Source organism: Tachyglossus aculeatus, chromosome 15 (genome assembly GCF_015852505.1).
Source record: "Tachyglossus aculeatus isolate mTacAcu1 chromosome 15, mTacAcu1.pri, whole genome shotgun sequence".
Classification (NCBI taxonomy): Eukaryota; Metazoa; Chordata; class Mammalia; order Monotremata; family Tachyglossidae; genus Tachyglossus; species Tachyglossus aculeatus.
In genome coordinates this window covers 26,394,922-26,411,293 of record NC_052080.1, presented here as the reverse complement: position 1 = coordinate 26,411,293, position 16,372 = coordinate 26,394,922, and the positions used below count along the sequence as shown (strand labels likewise).

Sequence of the window (16,372 nt, the reverse complement as noted above, 5' to 3'; positions counted from 1 at the left end):
GCGGCAGGAGAACCCGAGGCGCCGCCTGGCCTGGCGGCTCCGCGTGGTGTGAGGAAATGAAAAACAAAAAACCAAAACCAAAACAAAAGCCAAAACACAAAAACCAAAAAAGCCAACAACAATCAAAAGAAAAAAAAAAAATCAGTTCGAGGACAACGTTAGGAGTCTGATCGCTGCTGCCTCACCTCCTGGGGAAACGGACGCAGGGCTGCCTCGCTAAAAAGGGACAGAGGACACGTTCACGCTGCGTGAGTGCAAAAAAAAAAAAAACCCCCGAAAAACAAACAACAAAGGTCCTCTCCACCCAGGACGGATCTCCTGAACCGGTTTGGGATAGGCCAGGGAAACGCTGACCCGAACAGAGGGAGAATTCCTCCCACTGCCCCGCAACCTCCTCAGCATGGGAATTTCATTTCAGAAAGGGTAGGGGGGCCAACGAGGGTAACGCCGGTCGACACGAGTGAGAAATGGGGAATTGGGAGCTACGGGACCCGCATTTCGATAGGGCACGATGGAAGAGTTCGGGAACCGTTCCCCCCAGCTCCGAGTCCACCCTGCTGGGCCGCGGTCCCCACGCCGACCCGAGGAGACGCGGGGAGGGAGAAATTGGACGTGAGCAGGTGCGGGGCGTCGGCCTAGGCGCGACCCCATCACGACCCCCGATCCCTGCCGGACTGCGCGTCTCTGCAGCTTTTCACTGTTTGATACAGTGAAACAGCAACGAGTGGCAAGGGCAGACGGCGGCGTTTTTTTAGGTGGAGGATGAAACAACCAGAGAGAAATTGGCATCGAGAAGAGGAACTGAGGTATCTGTTCAGCGCGCTACGTGACAAGCACTGTACTAAGCGCTGAGGTAGATCTAAGATCATCAGGTCCCATGCGGGGCTTACAGTTTAAGGGGAAGGAGAATAGGGATTGAGTCTCCGCGCTGCAGATGAGGGGACTGAGGCAGAGAAGTGACTTCCCCGGAGTCACGGAGCAGTTAAGTGGCGGAGGGAGGATTAGAACCCAGGCACATCTTCATCCCGCCAGGCCACGTGGCTTCTCAACGGTCGGCGTGGCCCATTCCCCAACCCGCCAACTCTTGTCGACTCACTGGTCGCCAGTGTGATTTCCCCAGAGCCTGAGCGTTTCGAGACCGTAACCGCTGCCTTACGGCAGAAAGGACTGCATTGGGAAGACAAGGAGTTTTTCCTATTCACGAGAAAAATTCCGCCTGCGCCAAGACAGCAAGGGGGTCCAGAAGCAAAGAAAATGCTATCTGGGAAGGAGAGGAAAAAGGAAATCACACAAATATGCTAGACTTCTTGACTAACTATTCTATTTATTTTATTAACATATTTTGTTTTGTTGTCTGTCTCCCCCTTCTAGACTGTGAGCCCGTTGTGGGTAGGGACCGTCTCTGTATGTTGCCAACTTGTACTTCCCGAGAGCTTAGTACAGTGCTCTGCACACAGTAAGCGCTCAATAAATGCAATTGAATGAATGAATGACTAACAGAATATGGAGGGAGCAGTCCCAGTGCTTCCAATAAAAATAAAAGGGGTATTAGTAATGATGGCATTTATTAAGCACTTACTATATGCAAAGCACCGTTCTAAGCGCTGGGGAGGTTACAAGGAGATCAGGTTGTCCCATGGGGGGCTCACAGTCTTCATCTCCATTTTACAGATGAGGGAACTGAGGCCCAGAGAAGTGAAGTGACTTGCCCAAAGTCACACAGCTGACAATTGGCAGAGCTGAGATTTGAACCCATGACCTCTGACTCCAAAGCCCGGGCTCTTTCCATTGAGCCACGCAATAGTACTGACGATATTCAATCACTCATTCAGTCGTATTTATTGAGCGTTTACTGTGTGCAGAGCACTGTACTAAGCGCTTGGGAAGTGCAAGTTGGCGACAAATAGTAATAGTAATAACAATAGTAACAGTAACAATAATGGTATTTGTTAGGCTTTTACTATGCGCCAAGCACTGTCCTAAACTCTGGGGACTGTGAGCCCACTGCTGGGTAGGGACTGTCTCTATATGTTGCCAACTTGTACTTCCCAAGCGCTTAGTACAGTGCTCTGCACACAGTAAGCGCTCAATAAATATGATTGATTGATTGATTGGGGTATATACAAGATAATCCGGTTCCACACGGGCCTCGTAGTCTAAGTAGAAAGGAGAACAGGTTTTGAATCCTCATTGTGCAGGTGAGGAAACTGAGGCAGAGAGAAGTTAAGTGACTTGTCCAAGGTCACCTGGCAGGGAAGCGGCAGAGTCAGGATTAGAACCCAGGTCCTCCGACCCCCGTGCCAGGCTCTTTCCACTTGGACACGCTGCTGCTTGTTGAGGGCATTACATACGCCCACTGTTGGGTAGGGACTGTCTCTATATGTTGCCAATTTGTACTTCCCAAGCGCTTAGTCCAGTGCTCTGCACATAGTAAGCGCTCAATAAATACGATTGATGATGATGATATGCCAAAAACAGTACTAAGCGGTGGAGCGGATGTAAGATAATCAGGAGGGACACCGTCCCTGTCCCACAGTCTCCAGGAAGGGAGAACAGACAGTAAATTCCCATTTTACAGAAGAGAGAACTGGGAAGTTAACTGACTTGCCCGAGGTCACTCGGAAGTTAAATGCTGGGATCAGAACCCAACCCATGCTCTTTTAACTAGGCCGCAATGCCCTGGAGGAGCTTCGTACGCAGAAACGGGCGCACCGCTCTCCAGATAAATGCCCTGTTTGGATGCTTCTGGAATTCACATCCAGATTTTACAATATTCCAAATCCGGAAAATAAGCAGGAAGTGGCTTCCCATTCTGAAAATCATAAGGCTTTTAGATCATCATCATCAATCGTATTTATTGAGCGCTTACTGTGTGCAGGGCACTGTACTAAGCGCTTGGGAAGTCCAAGTTGGCAACATATAGAGACGGTCCCTACCCAACAGCGGGCTCACAGTCTAAAAGGGGGAGACGGAGAACAAAACCAAACATACTAACAAAATAAAATAAATAGAATAGATATGTACAAGTAAAATAGAGTAATAAATACGTACAAACATATATACAGGTGCTGTGGGGAAGGGAAGGAGGTAAGATGGGGGGGATTGAGACGGGGACGAGGGGGAGAGGAAGGAAAGGTCTAGCTTAGATGAAGTTAGACTGTGAGTCCGTTCTATATGTTGCCGATTTGTACTTCCCTAAGCGCGTAGGAAAAGTGCTCTTCACACAGTAAACGCTCAACAAATACGATCGAATGCCGCAGGGATCCGGCCTCTCCTCGGGAACTGTGGCTTCTAGGGGACCCAGCCGACGGTTGCCTACGTCTTTCAGAGAAACCCTTTGAACTCCGTGCCAATCCGCTGTTGAAGTCCGAAGAGAAAGGAGTAGTTACAAAAACGGAACGAGCCAAAAAAACCACCCACTTCGACTCGGCACTTCAGACCCGAGTCCAACACGTTATCGGGCTCCGTGGGGCAGGAATGATGGGTAAGGAAATCCAGCCGTAGGAATGCGGCAACTGAGGGTTTCCCGAGGGCCCGGTGGGATGGACGTCGCCGGGAGCTCACTGGTCTCCCCATTTGTTGCCAGCGGAGAGAGCCATGGGGGACAAGGCGCCCGAGAGACCACCACGAGAGCGGCCGTGGGCCACTGTTTTGGACTGAGGAATTTTTAAAACGAGCTCTCGTCCGCTCCTGGCTGGACACATCTGCTCCCCCCCATTTGGGCGAGGGGCCTTTCGTGGCCCGTCTGCGACTCACGTCGGCGCTCGATACGGTGTGGCACGTGGCTCCGAGAGCTCGATACCTTTGGCTCTTCTTCAGCGTTTCGTGCGGCGCCCGGCGCGTAGTGAGCGCTCAACAGATACCGTTAAAAAACTATCGCCACAACACTACGCACCGCAATCGTTACCGAGTTGATCTGTCCAGTATTCCTGTCCCAGGGCGCCTGCCTGCTCCAATCCCCCCGGCCCCTCGCCGAACTCTTAGCCTGGGAGTCTTCTCTCTTCCTCCCTTCAAGGCCCTACTGAGAGCTCACCTCCTCCAGGAGGCCTTCCCAGACTGAGCCCCTTCCTTCCTCTCCCCCTCGTCCCCCTCTCCATCCCCCCATCTTACCTCCTTCCCTTCCCCACAGCACCTGTATATATGTTTGTACATATTTATTACTCTATTTATTTTACTTGTCCATATCTATTCTATTTATTTTATTTTGTTAGTATGCTTGGTTTTGTTGTCTGTCTCCCCCTTTTAGACTGTGAGCCCGCTGTTGGGTAGGGACTGTCTCTATATGTTGCCAACTTGGACTTCCCAAGTGCTTAGTACAGTGCTCTGCACACAGTAAGCGCTCAATAAATACGATTGATTGATTGACTGATTGATTCTGTGGCCCGGGCTTACCAGCAGCCACCTGAAAAGCGACAGAAATACCGATGGTATTTCCAGAACCATCCCGGTGAGGGTCGCCCAATTCGGAAAGCCATCGCGACTGGTCAGCCGGTGGGCTGGCGGCCTGAATGCTCCTCCCCAAGCGTGTAACTAGGAAAAGCCTTCAGAGTCCCGGGAAAAGCACACAGATATCCGACAGTCAGGAGAGCCAGGTTCTACTCCCTGCTCTGCCGCGAAACCTTGACCTTCCCGGGCCTCGGTTTCGGCACGTATGGATCCCCTCCCTTTCGGGGACGTTGAGACTTAAAACGAAACAAAAAAACCCCACCAGGGATAAAAAGGGTTTCGGGAAAACACCCACGCCAGACAAATTCTGGCAGAGTATCCCCAGGCGCTGTAGGAAGATGATTCATTCATTCATTCAATCGTATTTATTGAGCACTTACTGTGCGCAGAGCACTGTACCTTTAAGCGCTTGGGAAGTCCAAGTCGGCAACATAGAGAGACGGTCCCTACCCAACAGCGGGCTCACAGTCTGGAAGGGGGAGACACAACGAAACAAAACATATTAACAAAATAAAATAAATGGAATAAATATGTACAAATAAAATAGAGTAATAAATATGTACGAAAAATAATAAATACGTAATAAATAAAGAAGTAATAAATACGTTGTCCTTCCCCACTCGCAGCCCTACAGTGCTTATATACAGATCTGCAATTTATTTATTTCTATTAATGTCTGTCTCCCCCTCTCTACACTGTAAGCTCGTTGTGGGCAGGGAATGTATCTGTTTATTGTTATATTGTACTCTCCCAAGCGCTTAGTACAATGCACACATTAAATGCTCAATAAATACAATCGAATAAATGAATGTTCCTCCTGCATGAGTTTTGCTACAGCCTTTGAGAATTGTATTAGAAGAAAAAAATATATATGTAGTATATTCTATAAATAATAAATTATACATAAATATATATATATACAATCCGATCCGGGTTTTGCACAGAGCTGCCACCCCTCTATGGCGCCCACGTCCCTGACCCTTCCAATCCGGAATCCAGATCTGGACTCGCTCTGGGTGGTCCCCTCCTGATGATGATGATGATGATGACAGTATTTTTTAAGCGCTTACTATGTGCCGTACTAAGCGCAGGGGTAGATATAAGCACATCGGGATGGACACGGTCCCTGTCTCACTTGGGGCTCACAATTTCAATCTCCGTTTTCTGGCTCAGGGAACGGAGGCCCAGAGAAGTGAAGTGACTCGACGTAGGTCACACAGCACACAAGCGCAGCGGGGCTCAGTGGAAAGAGCCCGGGCTTGGGAATCGGGGGTCGTGGGATCTAGTCCCGGCTCCGCCGCTTGTCAGCCGAGTGATTTTGGGCAAGTAGCTTCACTTCTCCGTGCCTCAGTGACCTCATCTGGGAAACGGGGATTAAGACGGTGAGTCCCACGTGGGACAACCTGATTACCTCGTATCTACCCCGGTGCTTGGCACGTAACATGCGCTTAGAACCGACGACTTTCTGAGTCCCAGAAACTTTCCGGACAGAGCCAGAGCCCTACCCGGGCCCCACATAGCACGTACAGTCACTTCTGCCCCATAAACTCTGATCAATCAAACAGTGGGAGTGATTTTTTACTGTGTGGACTAAGTGCCTGGGAGAGGGAAAGCTAAAAAAAAAGTTAACCAAGGGGGCATATTCGAAGTGTATTTAAAGAAGACTGAGCAAACGCTTCGGAGAACAGGGCCCAGGTCATTTTTCCAAAATCCCTTATAGAAGGCTGCCCTCCGTGGACCAGGCTTCCTAAATCAATTGTGAGAAGGGGGTGAATGCTTATCAACTTGAGCCACAAGAATTCTCTGCGCACTCACTCCGCTCCTGCCAAGATGCTAGCCGTTTCAAGGATTGGCCAGAGGAAGGCCGGGAGCCTCATCGTAAAGCCAGAGGCCTCGGCGAAAAAGTGGACCCGCTAGACGTCGGCAGACGGTTAAGACTTTCTGTCTCGAATTCCCCCAAACAGGATAGGATGCGATTTGCCAGACGGACCCCCAAATTATGACGGGATCTGGGCCGCTCCACAGCCGGGGCAGGACACGCACGCCCACCCGAACCTACCCACCCTCAGACACAAGCCATGCGGACATGGACCAAGTGTAGACTGGGACCAGACTGGCTCCGCGCAGTGTGGGGGTCCCCGGCTGCGCCCTCCTCCCCTCCCCTCGTCACCGCGGTTCTCCAACGGTCAAGTGTCAAGCGCGGGGACAACGCGGGCCACCGGAAGCTCGGTGCCGGGTGGGGAGGGGCAGAGAAGGATGAGACCCTTCCCGCTTCCTCAAACTGCAGTCAAACCCACCAGAACGGGTGCGGGGGGTTACCAGACGCCTTTTCCCTTTCAGTTTCGGGGTCACGCAGGGGGCTTCGTTTACCAGAAACCGGTTCCGCCTCGCAGCCGCTACCCAAAAGTTAAAGAAAGCGATTCGAGGGGGCAAACCCACCGCGCTCGCACCCGACGCTTCGGACCCCGCGGCGGGCCGGCTCTTCCTTTGTTACTCCACCTCTGAACGCGTCAACTGAAGCGGTACCAAACAGAAAGCGCGAACGGATACGTCTCCGAGACAACGAACGCGTTCCTTATTCAGAATTGGAAGCCAAACCTGGAAGATGCTACTGGAGACAGATTTTTTGGCACTTAATGCCTAACTGAATTGGGAAATCGGAAAGCAAAGTGTGCATATATTTTATCTGCACAGAGTTCTCTGCTGATCCACAAACACACAGACCCACTCGACTCTGCAGTGATACGGCAGCTTTGCGCACAAAGCCAGTTTAAGGACACGGTGAAAAAGGCTACACACAATTCATTCTCGGGACGAAGTCGCGTATGAATTCCCAGTGAGCATCTTTAGTAATCGGTCTTCAGAGACACACAGCTTCCAGTGCGAATCTGAACGGTCTTTCACTGGTCCCAAATAACCTGGACCTTAAAGAAAAACCTTAGAAGCCTTTCCAATTGCTTTTTTCAGCCTTAGGTTTGGTTTTCCGGGTATTTCAGGGGAGAAGGAGGAATCAATCGACGAATGGTACTTATTGGGCGTTCATTAGGCACAGAGCACTGTACTAAGCGCATAGGAGAACGCAAAACACAACAGAAGAGTCACTTGGAAGTTCAGATTTCCCCTCAACCGAGAGCGCAACTCAAGAAAACTATTAAGAAGAACACAGCCCCCACTCCTTCACCTTTTTCCCCAAAAGCTCAGACATGGTGAAGGCAGAGATTTTGGAACCACCTGCCCGCTGGTTCCTACTCAAGGGGCGGAGGTTGGCGGGTGAGGGGGGTGCCGTGACAGGCCTGGGGCTCAGGGATTTAACAACAGGAGAAAATGAGGGGGACCCCAACCACACCGCCTCAATCTGGGGGAAAACGCGCCACGGGCTTTGGACTAAAGTTTGCCGGATCCGTTTCTTCCTGGGAGATCTCTGGCACTGACTTAATTCTCTTTTTTTTCCTCTTTTTTTAAAACAGGACACTCCGTCATTAATATTGCGGAGGTGAAAAGGAAACCACCACCACCCAGACCCAGAGGCTGTGGGTCTCGAGCGATTTTCGCCGAACGCGGTGGCTCGGCCCAGAACGGCCACATACTCACATGCTTGAAACACGTGACCGGAGCCGCTGTGAAGCTATTGCTGTTGATGTAGTTGCCCCAGCTGAAGCCTTCCACAGAGACCGTGGCTGAAACAGAAGGAACCCAGATGAAGTCGGGGGGCCACAGGCCGCGGGCTCGCCTTCCCCGGGGGTCCCAGCGCCGCCCCCCGCCCCGGCCGGCCCCCTTCTCTCACCGGCCTTCGTCTTGGCCTGGCTCTGCAAGGTCGCTTGGTACTGAGCGTACGCGGCTAGCTTGGCTACCAGGGGCTGTTTCTGGAGAACCTTGGCCTTCTTGGTTGGAGGCTTGCCCTGGAACGAGAAGAGTTAAGTAAAATAAGGCGCCTCTTTGAGAAACCCCAGAGGGCGGCCACGCTTTTGCCTCTCTCCTCACGCTCAGGTCGGCTCCCCTCGGACCACTACTCGGTAAGTCCGGGAGATGGACTCCCTTTATGCCCAGAGACACCGATCTGGGCCGCGGGCCCCATGGACAGATGCCCGAGCTGGGGCAGGCCTGGCAGAGAAATCCCCGTGGGTCCCACCGGAGACGGCGGTGCCACAGTTCGGGCCGCTAGCCGAGCCGTGGTTGGTGGCCGGGTGTCGACTTCGCCGTAGAAGAGACCGGGAACGGGCCTAGGCCCAGTCATGACGGCTCGAGGGGGGCAGGCCGCAGAAAATCTGAGGTTTGAGACTCCCTCCGCTCTGTCGATGAACCGAGGATATTTACTGAGCGCTCACTGGGCGCAGACCTCAGGGGAGAAGCCTACAACGCAGTCGGCAGACAAGATCCCTGCCCACGAGGGCCTCACGGTCTAGAGGGGGAGGCGGACCTTGAAATAACTGCAGCAAGACTGAGCTCCTTCTCCAACGAGAGGGAGAGAAAAAGTTTAGAAAGTGATGCAGCAGAAAAAGCCTACTACGTATTCAGTATCGAGGGACTCTGCAGCAAGTCAAGTTCTGCGGGAATCTCCAGATCGCTCGGGAGGGTAGATTTTCCCTGATCGTAGAGCTCCAGAAGGTTAGAGGGAAATGCCGGCTTTAGCCACGGCCTTCGCTGTCTCCGATCGCACGTGCGCTCACCCGGGAAAAGCTAATCAGCTAATCGGTGGTCTACAGGAGGTGGTGAAACGGAGGGCCCAGCCACTAAACACGAAGGGGCGCGGGGGCGAGAGGGGCCCGATCCGTTGGGAACCGGGGCGGGCCGATTTGGGGGAGAAGGGGGGAAAGATAAGAAGGTTCCTGTACCGTTACCTGAAGCCTGGCCAGAATGCTGGCCTTCTTGGAGTTGGAGGAGTAACTTCGGGAACACGAGACGCTGCAGAAACGCTTGGTTTTGGAGTAAAAGGCGTCGCGGACTCCCACCATGCCGCACATCTCACAGGTGGCTGGGAAACGGGGAGAGAAGCCAGGTTCAGCCCACGGGGCCCGGCTCTGTCCGAGGGGGATCGGGCGACTTCGGCTCAGACCCGGTGGCCCCGGGGGCGGGCGGAGAGCGCGCTCTGGTCCGCGGGGTGCACGGGCCGGGAGCCGAAAGGGGGAGAGGAGGCTCCCACCTGCCTGGTCCTTCCCCCCACAACCCCCGAGCCCCGGCTTCCAAGCTGCGGAAATCCCCCCGGGCCGGCGCCGGAGAAGAGGGGGGGTGTTGGAGCGCTACTCACCCATGCCTGACTTGCCGTCCGGATAGGTGTAGACCTGCCCATTGTTTTTGATAAGCGGGAGGCTGGAGGGCAAAGGGGCCACCTCCTCTTCGCTCTCGTCCGAGCTGGAGCTGCTACTCGTGTCCTCGCTGCAACTCTCATAGCCGTCAAACATCCCGAACGAAGCCCGCCTCCTCCTCCTCCGCTCGGGGCGGGGACGGTGCTCGGCCTCTGCGGAGAAAGCCCGCCAGGTTACATTCCGTCCGGCTATCGCGGGTGTGTGTGTGTCTCTATCTCTCGTAACTCTCTTTCTCTCCCACACATGTAAACACACACGTGCCTTAGGAAGTCACCTCGGATTCAGGCTGCTCAGAGCCATTGAGAGTCACGCAATTTTTTTTTGGCAGGTCATAGTGTAGATCTGGAGGTGCCGCACCCAATTCCCACAGTCCACGTTTCCTGGTACGAAACGGTTCCTGATGCTCTATTTATTGATTTATTTTATTTGTACATATTTCTTCTATTTATTTTATTTTGTTACTACGTTTTGTTTTGTTCTCTGTCTCCCCCTTCTAGACTGTGAGCCCACTGTTGGGTAGGGGCCGTCTCTAGATGTTGCCAACTTGGACTTCCCAAGCGCTTAGTACAGTGCTCTGCACACAGTAAGCGCTCAATATATAATAATGGCATTTATTAAGCACTTACTATGTGCAGAGCACTGTTCTAAGCGCTGGGGAGGTTACAAGGTGATCAGGTTGTCCCACGTGGGGCTCACAGTCTTCATCCCCACTTGACAGATGAGGGAACTGAGGCCCAGAGAAGTGAAGCGACTTGCCCCAAGTCACACAGCTGACAATTGGCAGAGCACCTGTATATATGTATATATGTTTGTACGTATTTATTACTGTATTTATTTTACTTGTACATTTTAATTCTACTTATTTTATTTTGTTAGTATGTTTTGTTTTGTTGTCTGTCTCCCCCTTCTAGACTGTGAGCCCACTGTTGGGTAGGGACCGTCTCTATCTGTTGCCAACTTGTACTTCCCAAGGGCTTAGTACAGTGCTCTGCATACAGTAAGCGCTCAATAAGTACGACTGAATGAATACAAAATAGGTTGGACCCAATCTATGTCCCACATGGGGCTCACAGTCAATCCCCATTTTACTGTTAAAGTAACTGAGGCCCAGAGAAGTGAAGTGATTAGCCCAAGGTCACACAGCGGCCAAGGGGCAGAGCCGGGATTAGAACGCAGATCCTTTCGACCCTCAGGCCCGGGCTCTGACCGTTAGGCCATTATGATCACTTGATTGAGACACTTGGGAGAGCCAGACTCTTTCCCCCCCCCGTTATTATTATTATCGTTTTGATGTGTGTATATATTATCTATCATTCTATTTATTGATAGTGATGCTTTTGATGCCTGTTTACTGTTTTGGACCGTCTGTATATGTTGCCAACTTGTACTTCCCAAGCGCTTAGTACAGTGCTCTGCACATAGTAAGCGCTCAATAAATACGACTGAATGAATGAATATATACGACTGAACGAATGATGCCGCTCTCTGAGGGACTGCCCCACTGCGAATGACCTGACAGATATACTTTTAAGGCCAGGTTTGCGGGTCTAGGCTCATTCCAAGTTTGGTTCCTAAGTTTGCAGGCTATTTTGGCCTGGCTAGAAGATGATTAGCGAGTGGTTCTGCACACCGGGCTGGACTTCTTCTACGCCCAACAGTCAGACACTTAATCAATCAATCAATCAATCAATCAATCGTATTTATTGAGCGCTTACTATGTGCAGAGCACTGTACTAGGCGCTTGGGAAGTACAAATTGGCAACACATAGAGACAGTCCCTACCCAACAGTGGGCTCACAGTCTAAAAGGGGGAGACAGAGAACAGAACCAAACATACCAACAAAATAAAATAAATAGGATAGAAATGTACAAGTAAAATAAATAAATAGAGTAATAAATATGTACAACCATATATACATATATACAGGTGCTGTGGGGAAGGGAAGGAGGTAAGATGGGGGGATGGAGAGGGGGACAAGGGGGAGAGGAAGGAAGGGGCTCACTTAAGAGCAACCCCGCTCTCCTCTCCCCGGCTGCAGCAGTCTGGAGAAATGTAAACTCATGGCCAAACCCCATTCAAGATCGCAACTCGCTAAAAAACCAAAGGAGGGATGGATTTCCTTATTCTCGTGCCCTCACGGGAAAAGCAACGGAACCAGCGTCGAGAGATCTGGGTTCTAGTCCCAGCTCTGCCTCCCTCCCGCTGCTTCCTTGGGCAAGTCGCTTCTCCTCTCTGTCCTTGAGTTTCTTCACCTGGAAAAGGGGATACGATACCTGTCCTCCCTTGGACTGTAAGCCCTGGCGTAGAATCGGCACTGTGTCCAATTGGATTATCTTGCCTTCAATCCCAGCGTTAAGCACCCTGCTTGGCATGTGATGCCACCGCTGTCATTTATCAATTATACTTATTGAAACACGATTACTGATTATTACTATGTGCAGATCGCTGTAACAATAATAATAATGATGGTATTTGTTAAGCGCTTACTATCTGCTAAGCGCTGGGGAGGTTACAAGGTGATCAGGTTGTCCCACGGGGAGCTCACAGTTTTAACCCCCGTTTTACAGATGAGGTCACCGAGGCACAGAGAAGTGACTTGCCCAAAGTCACACAGCTGGCAATTGGCGGAGCCGGGATTCGTACCGAGCGCTTGGGAGAGTACAATCCAACAGAATTAGCAGACGTGTTCCCTGGCCGTAATATTCGCTTTGGGATCGATTTACTGAGCAGTTTTTGCGTATACAGCACTGTAGTGAGCACACCAGAGAGTCCAATAGAATTAGCAGACACGACCCCGCTGCCCTATAAAAAAACTGGTAATCTTGTGGGATTGAGTAGATATTTTGGCCTCAGAGCATACATACTTACATATATCTATGTACATATGCATATATATATGTGTGTGTATATATATGTACATACATACATACATATATATGCATATACATACATACATATACATATGTATATACATACATACACATATACATATGTATATACATACATACATATGTATATACATACATACATACATATGTATATACATACACACATATATACATACACATATATATACACATATATATACACACGTCAAGGGGTGGTTTGCCAACTTCTTGGATAAAGACTTAATATAGAATGACACAGTTAATGACACAGTGGCCAGCGTGGCCACTGGAAGCCAAATGCCAGAGTCAAGACCCTCTGGCACGTTATCTGCCTCGGTGCAGAGGGTCCGCAGAGTCTGGGCCTGGCTCTCATCCTGCCAATGACAAAGCCCCAAATCCTCCAGAGTGCACGGCTGACCCACCTCAAAGAGGTCCAGCAGATTCTTCCCCAGGCTTAGGGTCCTCTGGTCGCCCCACGAAGGACGCCGACTCTCTGAGGGTCCTGCCACTGTCCCACCTTTGGGCTCAGAGCACCTATCCACCTGCCCGAGGGGACTGTGGGCACCTCCCTACCCCCAAATCCAAACACGTAAGGGCTCGAGGGAAGGGCCTGAGGTCTCCAGATTCCCCAAGGGGATTTTCAGAGCTCCCAAACTGCATCTAACGGGGACCATTTCCACGAGCAGAGTGGCCCCTTGTAGCTGAAAGACTCTACTCCACCACAGTCCACCAGCACCTAGCATGGGCGAGTCCTTAAGCGATGGTATTTGTCAGCTGTGTGACCCCGGGCAAGCCGCTTAACGTCTCTGTGCCTCAGACACCTCATCTGCAAAACGGGGATGAAGACTGTGAGCCCCACGTGGGACAACGTGATCACCTTGCATCCCCCAGCGCTTAGAACGGTGCTTCACACATAGTAAACGCTTAACAAATACCATTATTATTATGTGCTGTGTGCACAGCGTAGTGGAGACTACGGAACTCAGTGAGCCGGCTCCGATATAATCGATAATTATGGTACTTGCTAACTGCTTACTATGTGTTGAGCGCCGTTGTAAGCACTGGGGTAGACACTAGTTAGGTTGGACACGGTCCCGGTAGTGGATTTGGGACAAAAGCCGAAATTTTAGCGGTGGCCGAGGTGTCCCCTGACCGGCCCTCCGGGGACACGCGGTCCCTCAGCTCTGGCCAATGGCTCCAGAGCGGAACTTGTTGCTGTCAGCTGAGGTCTTGACTTCAGCTACTCGGGGCGTCAGGCTACCGCTTCGCTCACCTTCCTGACCACGGGGACCGCTCCGTTCTCCCGCCACAAAATGGGGCCTCTCCCCAAGTCGGCTGACCACTGAGCAGAACGTATTCCAGAAGAGGTAAAACCGGTCAGGCCCGCCCTGGTCTTTTAAAAGTGGCATCGTCCCAGAAGACGGCCGAGTCGTGACGGTTCACGTTCAGGGTGGGCAGGAAGAGCCCACCGCCTCATGTCCCCAGCTGGACGTTTAGACGATTTCCGGTCTCCCCCTTCGTGGCCTTTCCCTCCGAGCCCCCGAAATGCTGAGCCGGGGGGGGGAGGCGTGCCAGGTTACAGAAGACCAGGTTACAGGTAGGCCCCTGCGGAAACCTCTGGAGGCTCACGCGGCTTCTCAGACCTGCTGAAAAGCCTCTGGTCACGAGCTTCACAGCTGCCCTCTCTTTGTGGACAATGAGCTCCGTTGCATTGGACTCTCCCAAGTGCTTGGAACAATGCTTTACACGCCATAAGTGCTCAATAAATACCACTGGTCAATTGATTATCCTCAGGCACGGTTGCCAACTAGCCGCCCACCGCTCCTGTTTGGTATCAGCCTGGGCTCACGGCCTCCAAACCCGTTCTCCGTCCCCGCCTCGGCAGCGTGAGGGTCTTCCGACAAAGCCTTCTCGCCCAACCCCGGTCCTGCCACCCTCTCGGGGATCCCAGCTCTTCCCGCTCTCGCTGTCGAACCTGGGAACGGGTCTTGGGAACGTTTCAGTTTAATTGCGGGTCTGTCTCTTGGAGCCTCCCCCTGTAGGCATCAACTTTCTGAAGGAGCCAGCCTTATCTTCTTCGGGATATTCCCAAAACACCAAGGGCTGTGCTCTGCCCGAAGCAGGTCCTTCATAAATACTCCCGATACAGAGTACGAGCTAGTCACCTCTTGCTGCTCTGCTCGGGGGTCCTCAGAAATACTCAAAGCCGGGGTGGACAGCCTGGACTACGTCCCCTGAGCCTGGCGGTGAGCAGGGACGTTGGGGCCAACGAGGCCTCTCCGGCAGACTCCCCGGCAGTCGGAAGGACCTGGGTTCTAATTCTTACTCCTCCACTCATCCGCTGTGGGACCTTGGGCAAGTCACTTAACGTCTCTGTGCCCCAGTTACCTCATGGAGAGGCTGTGAGCTCCATACGGGACATGGACTTTGTCCAACCTGATCAGCTTGTGTCTACTCCAGCTCTTGGTACGCTGACTGGCACGTATTATGCACTTAAATACCATTAAAAGAAAAAAACACTCCAGGACAGCCTCCTGGAAGTGCTACAGAGGGGAGTAATGCATTAAAAACTTTAAGCGGCTGTCCGTGGAAGCGAGGCCGCTGAAGGCAGAATGTGTTGCCCACGAGGGGACTCGTTTCTAACGGACAAATGGGTTACCTGAGAAGAGTGCTTATTCCAGTCCGCTCCAAACCGGGGCCCTCACAGCCGGTCCCGTCCTCTGTGTCTGCCCCGTCTCTGCGGTTCACTTCGGGTGGCCTGGGGCAGCGACGGCGGGGGAAAGACGGCGAAAAAACAAAAGTCAAACGACAACAACCTTGCCGCGAGCGACATTTCGAGCCTGGGGCTGCTCGGGACCAGGCCGTAGCGTAATATTGCCCGAGCGATCCGCCACCCTCCCGGTTTGTTTGGGGGAAAAATTTGGGCCACCTGGCCAACGGATTCTCATCTAGGCATATATGTACAGTGCTCTAGACACAGTGAGCGCTCAATAAATACACCCCCCAGGCTGTTCTATCTACTAGGCCACGCTTGGTCGGACCCGATTCTCTCCCGCCGACCCCAAGGTTTAGCCCAGGGCTCGGTGCCATACAAGATCCGGGGAAAAGCGCGATGATACTACTAACAATGAAGGTATTTGCTGAACGCTTTCCGAGTGCCAAGCACCGTCCTAAGCACTGAGGTGGACACAAGATAACGAGGTTGTACCGTGTGGGGCTCACGGTCTTAACCCCCATTTCCCAGATGAGGGAACTGAGGTCCACCGAAGTGAAGCAATAGTAATAATAATGGTATCTGTTAAGCGCTTACTACATGCCAAGCACTGTTCTAAGTGGTGGGGTAGATACACAAGCACTCAGTACAGTGCTCTGCACACAGTAAGCGCTCAATAAATACAAATGAATGAAGGTCATCAGGTTGTCCCACATGGGGCTCATGGTCTTAACCCTCATTTTCCAGATGAGGGAACTGAGGCCCAGAGAAGCGAAGCGTCCTGCCCAAGGTCACACGGCAGGCAGGTGGATTAGAAGCAGCATGGCCTAGGGGATACAGCGGTGGCCTGGGAGACGGAAGGTCGTGGGTTCTAATCCTGGCTCCGCCAGCTGCCCGCCGTGTGACCTTGGGCAAGCCACTTGGCTTCTCTGTGCCTCGTTAGCTCATCTGTAAAGTGGTGATGAAGACTGTGAGCCCCCACACGGGACAGGGTCTGTGCCCAACCCAATTAACTTGTATC

The 16,372-nt window shown here is 52.0% G+C and overlaps 1 protein-coding gene across 3 annotated transcripts in view; it reads right to left on the bottom strand.

Moving 5' to 3' along the window:
* Nucleotides 1-16,372, bottom strand: part of MBTD1 (mbt domain containing 1) — a 40,804-nt gene that overhangs the window by 19,881 nt on the left and 4,551 nt on the right. For 2 of the 3 annotated variants that reach the window (XM_038757171.1, XM_038757172.1), the window contains exons 2-6: nucleotides 15,298-15,396; nucleotides 9,692-9,901; nucleotides 9,279-9,418; nucleotides 8,231-8,345; nucleotides 8,038-8,123 (exon numbers count right to left, since the gene is read on the bottom strand). In XM_038757171.1, coding sequence (XP_038613099.1) covers nucleotides 8,038-8,123; nucleotides 8,231-8,345; nucleotides 9,279-9,418; nucleotides 9,692-9,845 — 495 coding nt within the window. In that variant the 5' untranslated portion in view covers nucleotides 9,846-9,901; nucleotides 15,298-15,396. The remainder of the gene's footprint in view (nucleotides 1-8,037; nucleotides 8,124-8,230; nucleotides 8,346-9,278; nucleotides 9,419-9,691; nucleotides 9,902-15,297; nucleotides 15,397-16,372) is intronic. The other variant, XM_038757173.1, reaches the window with a different exon arrangement.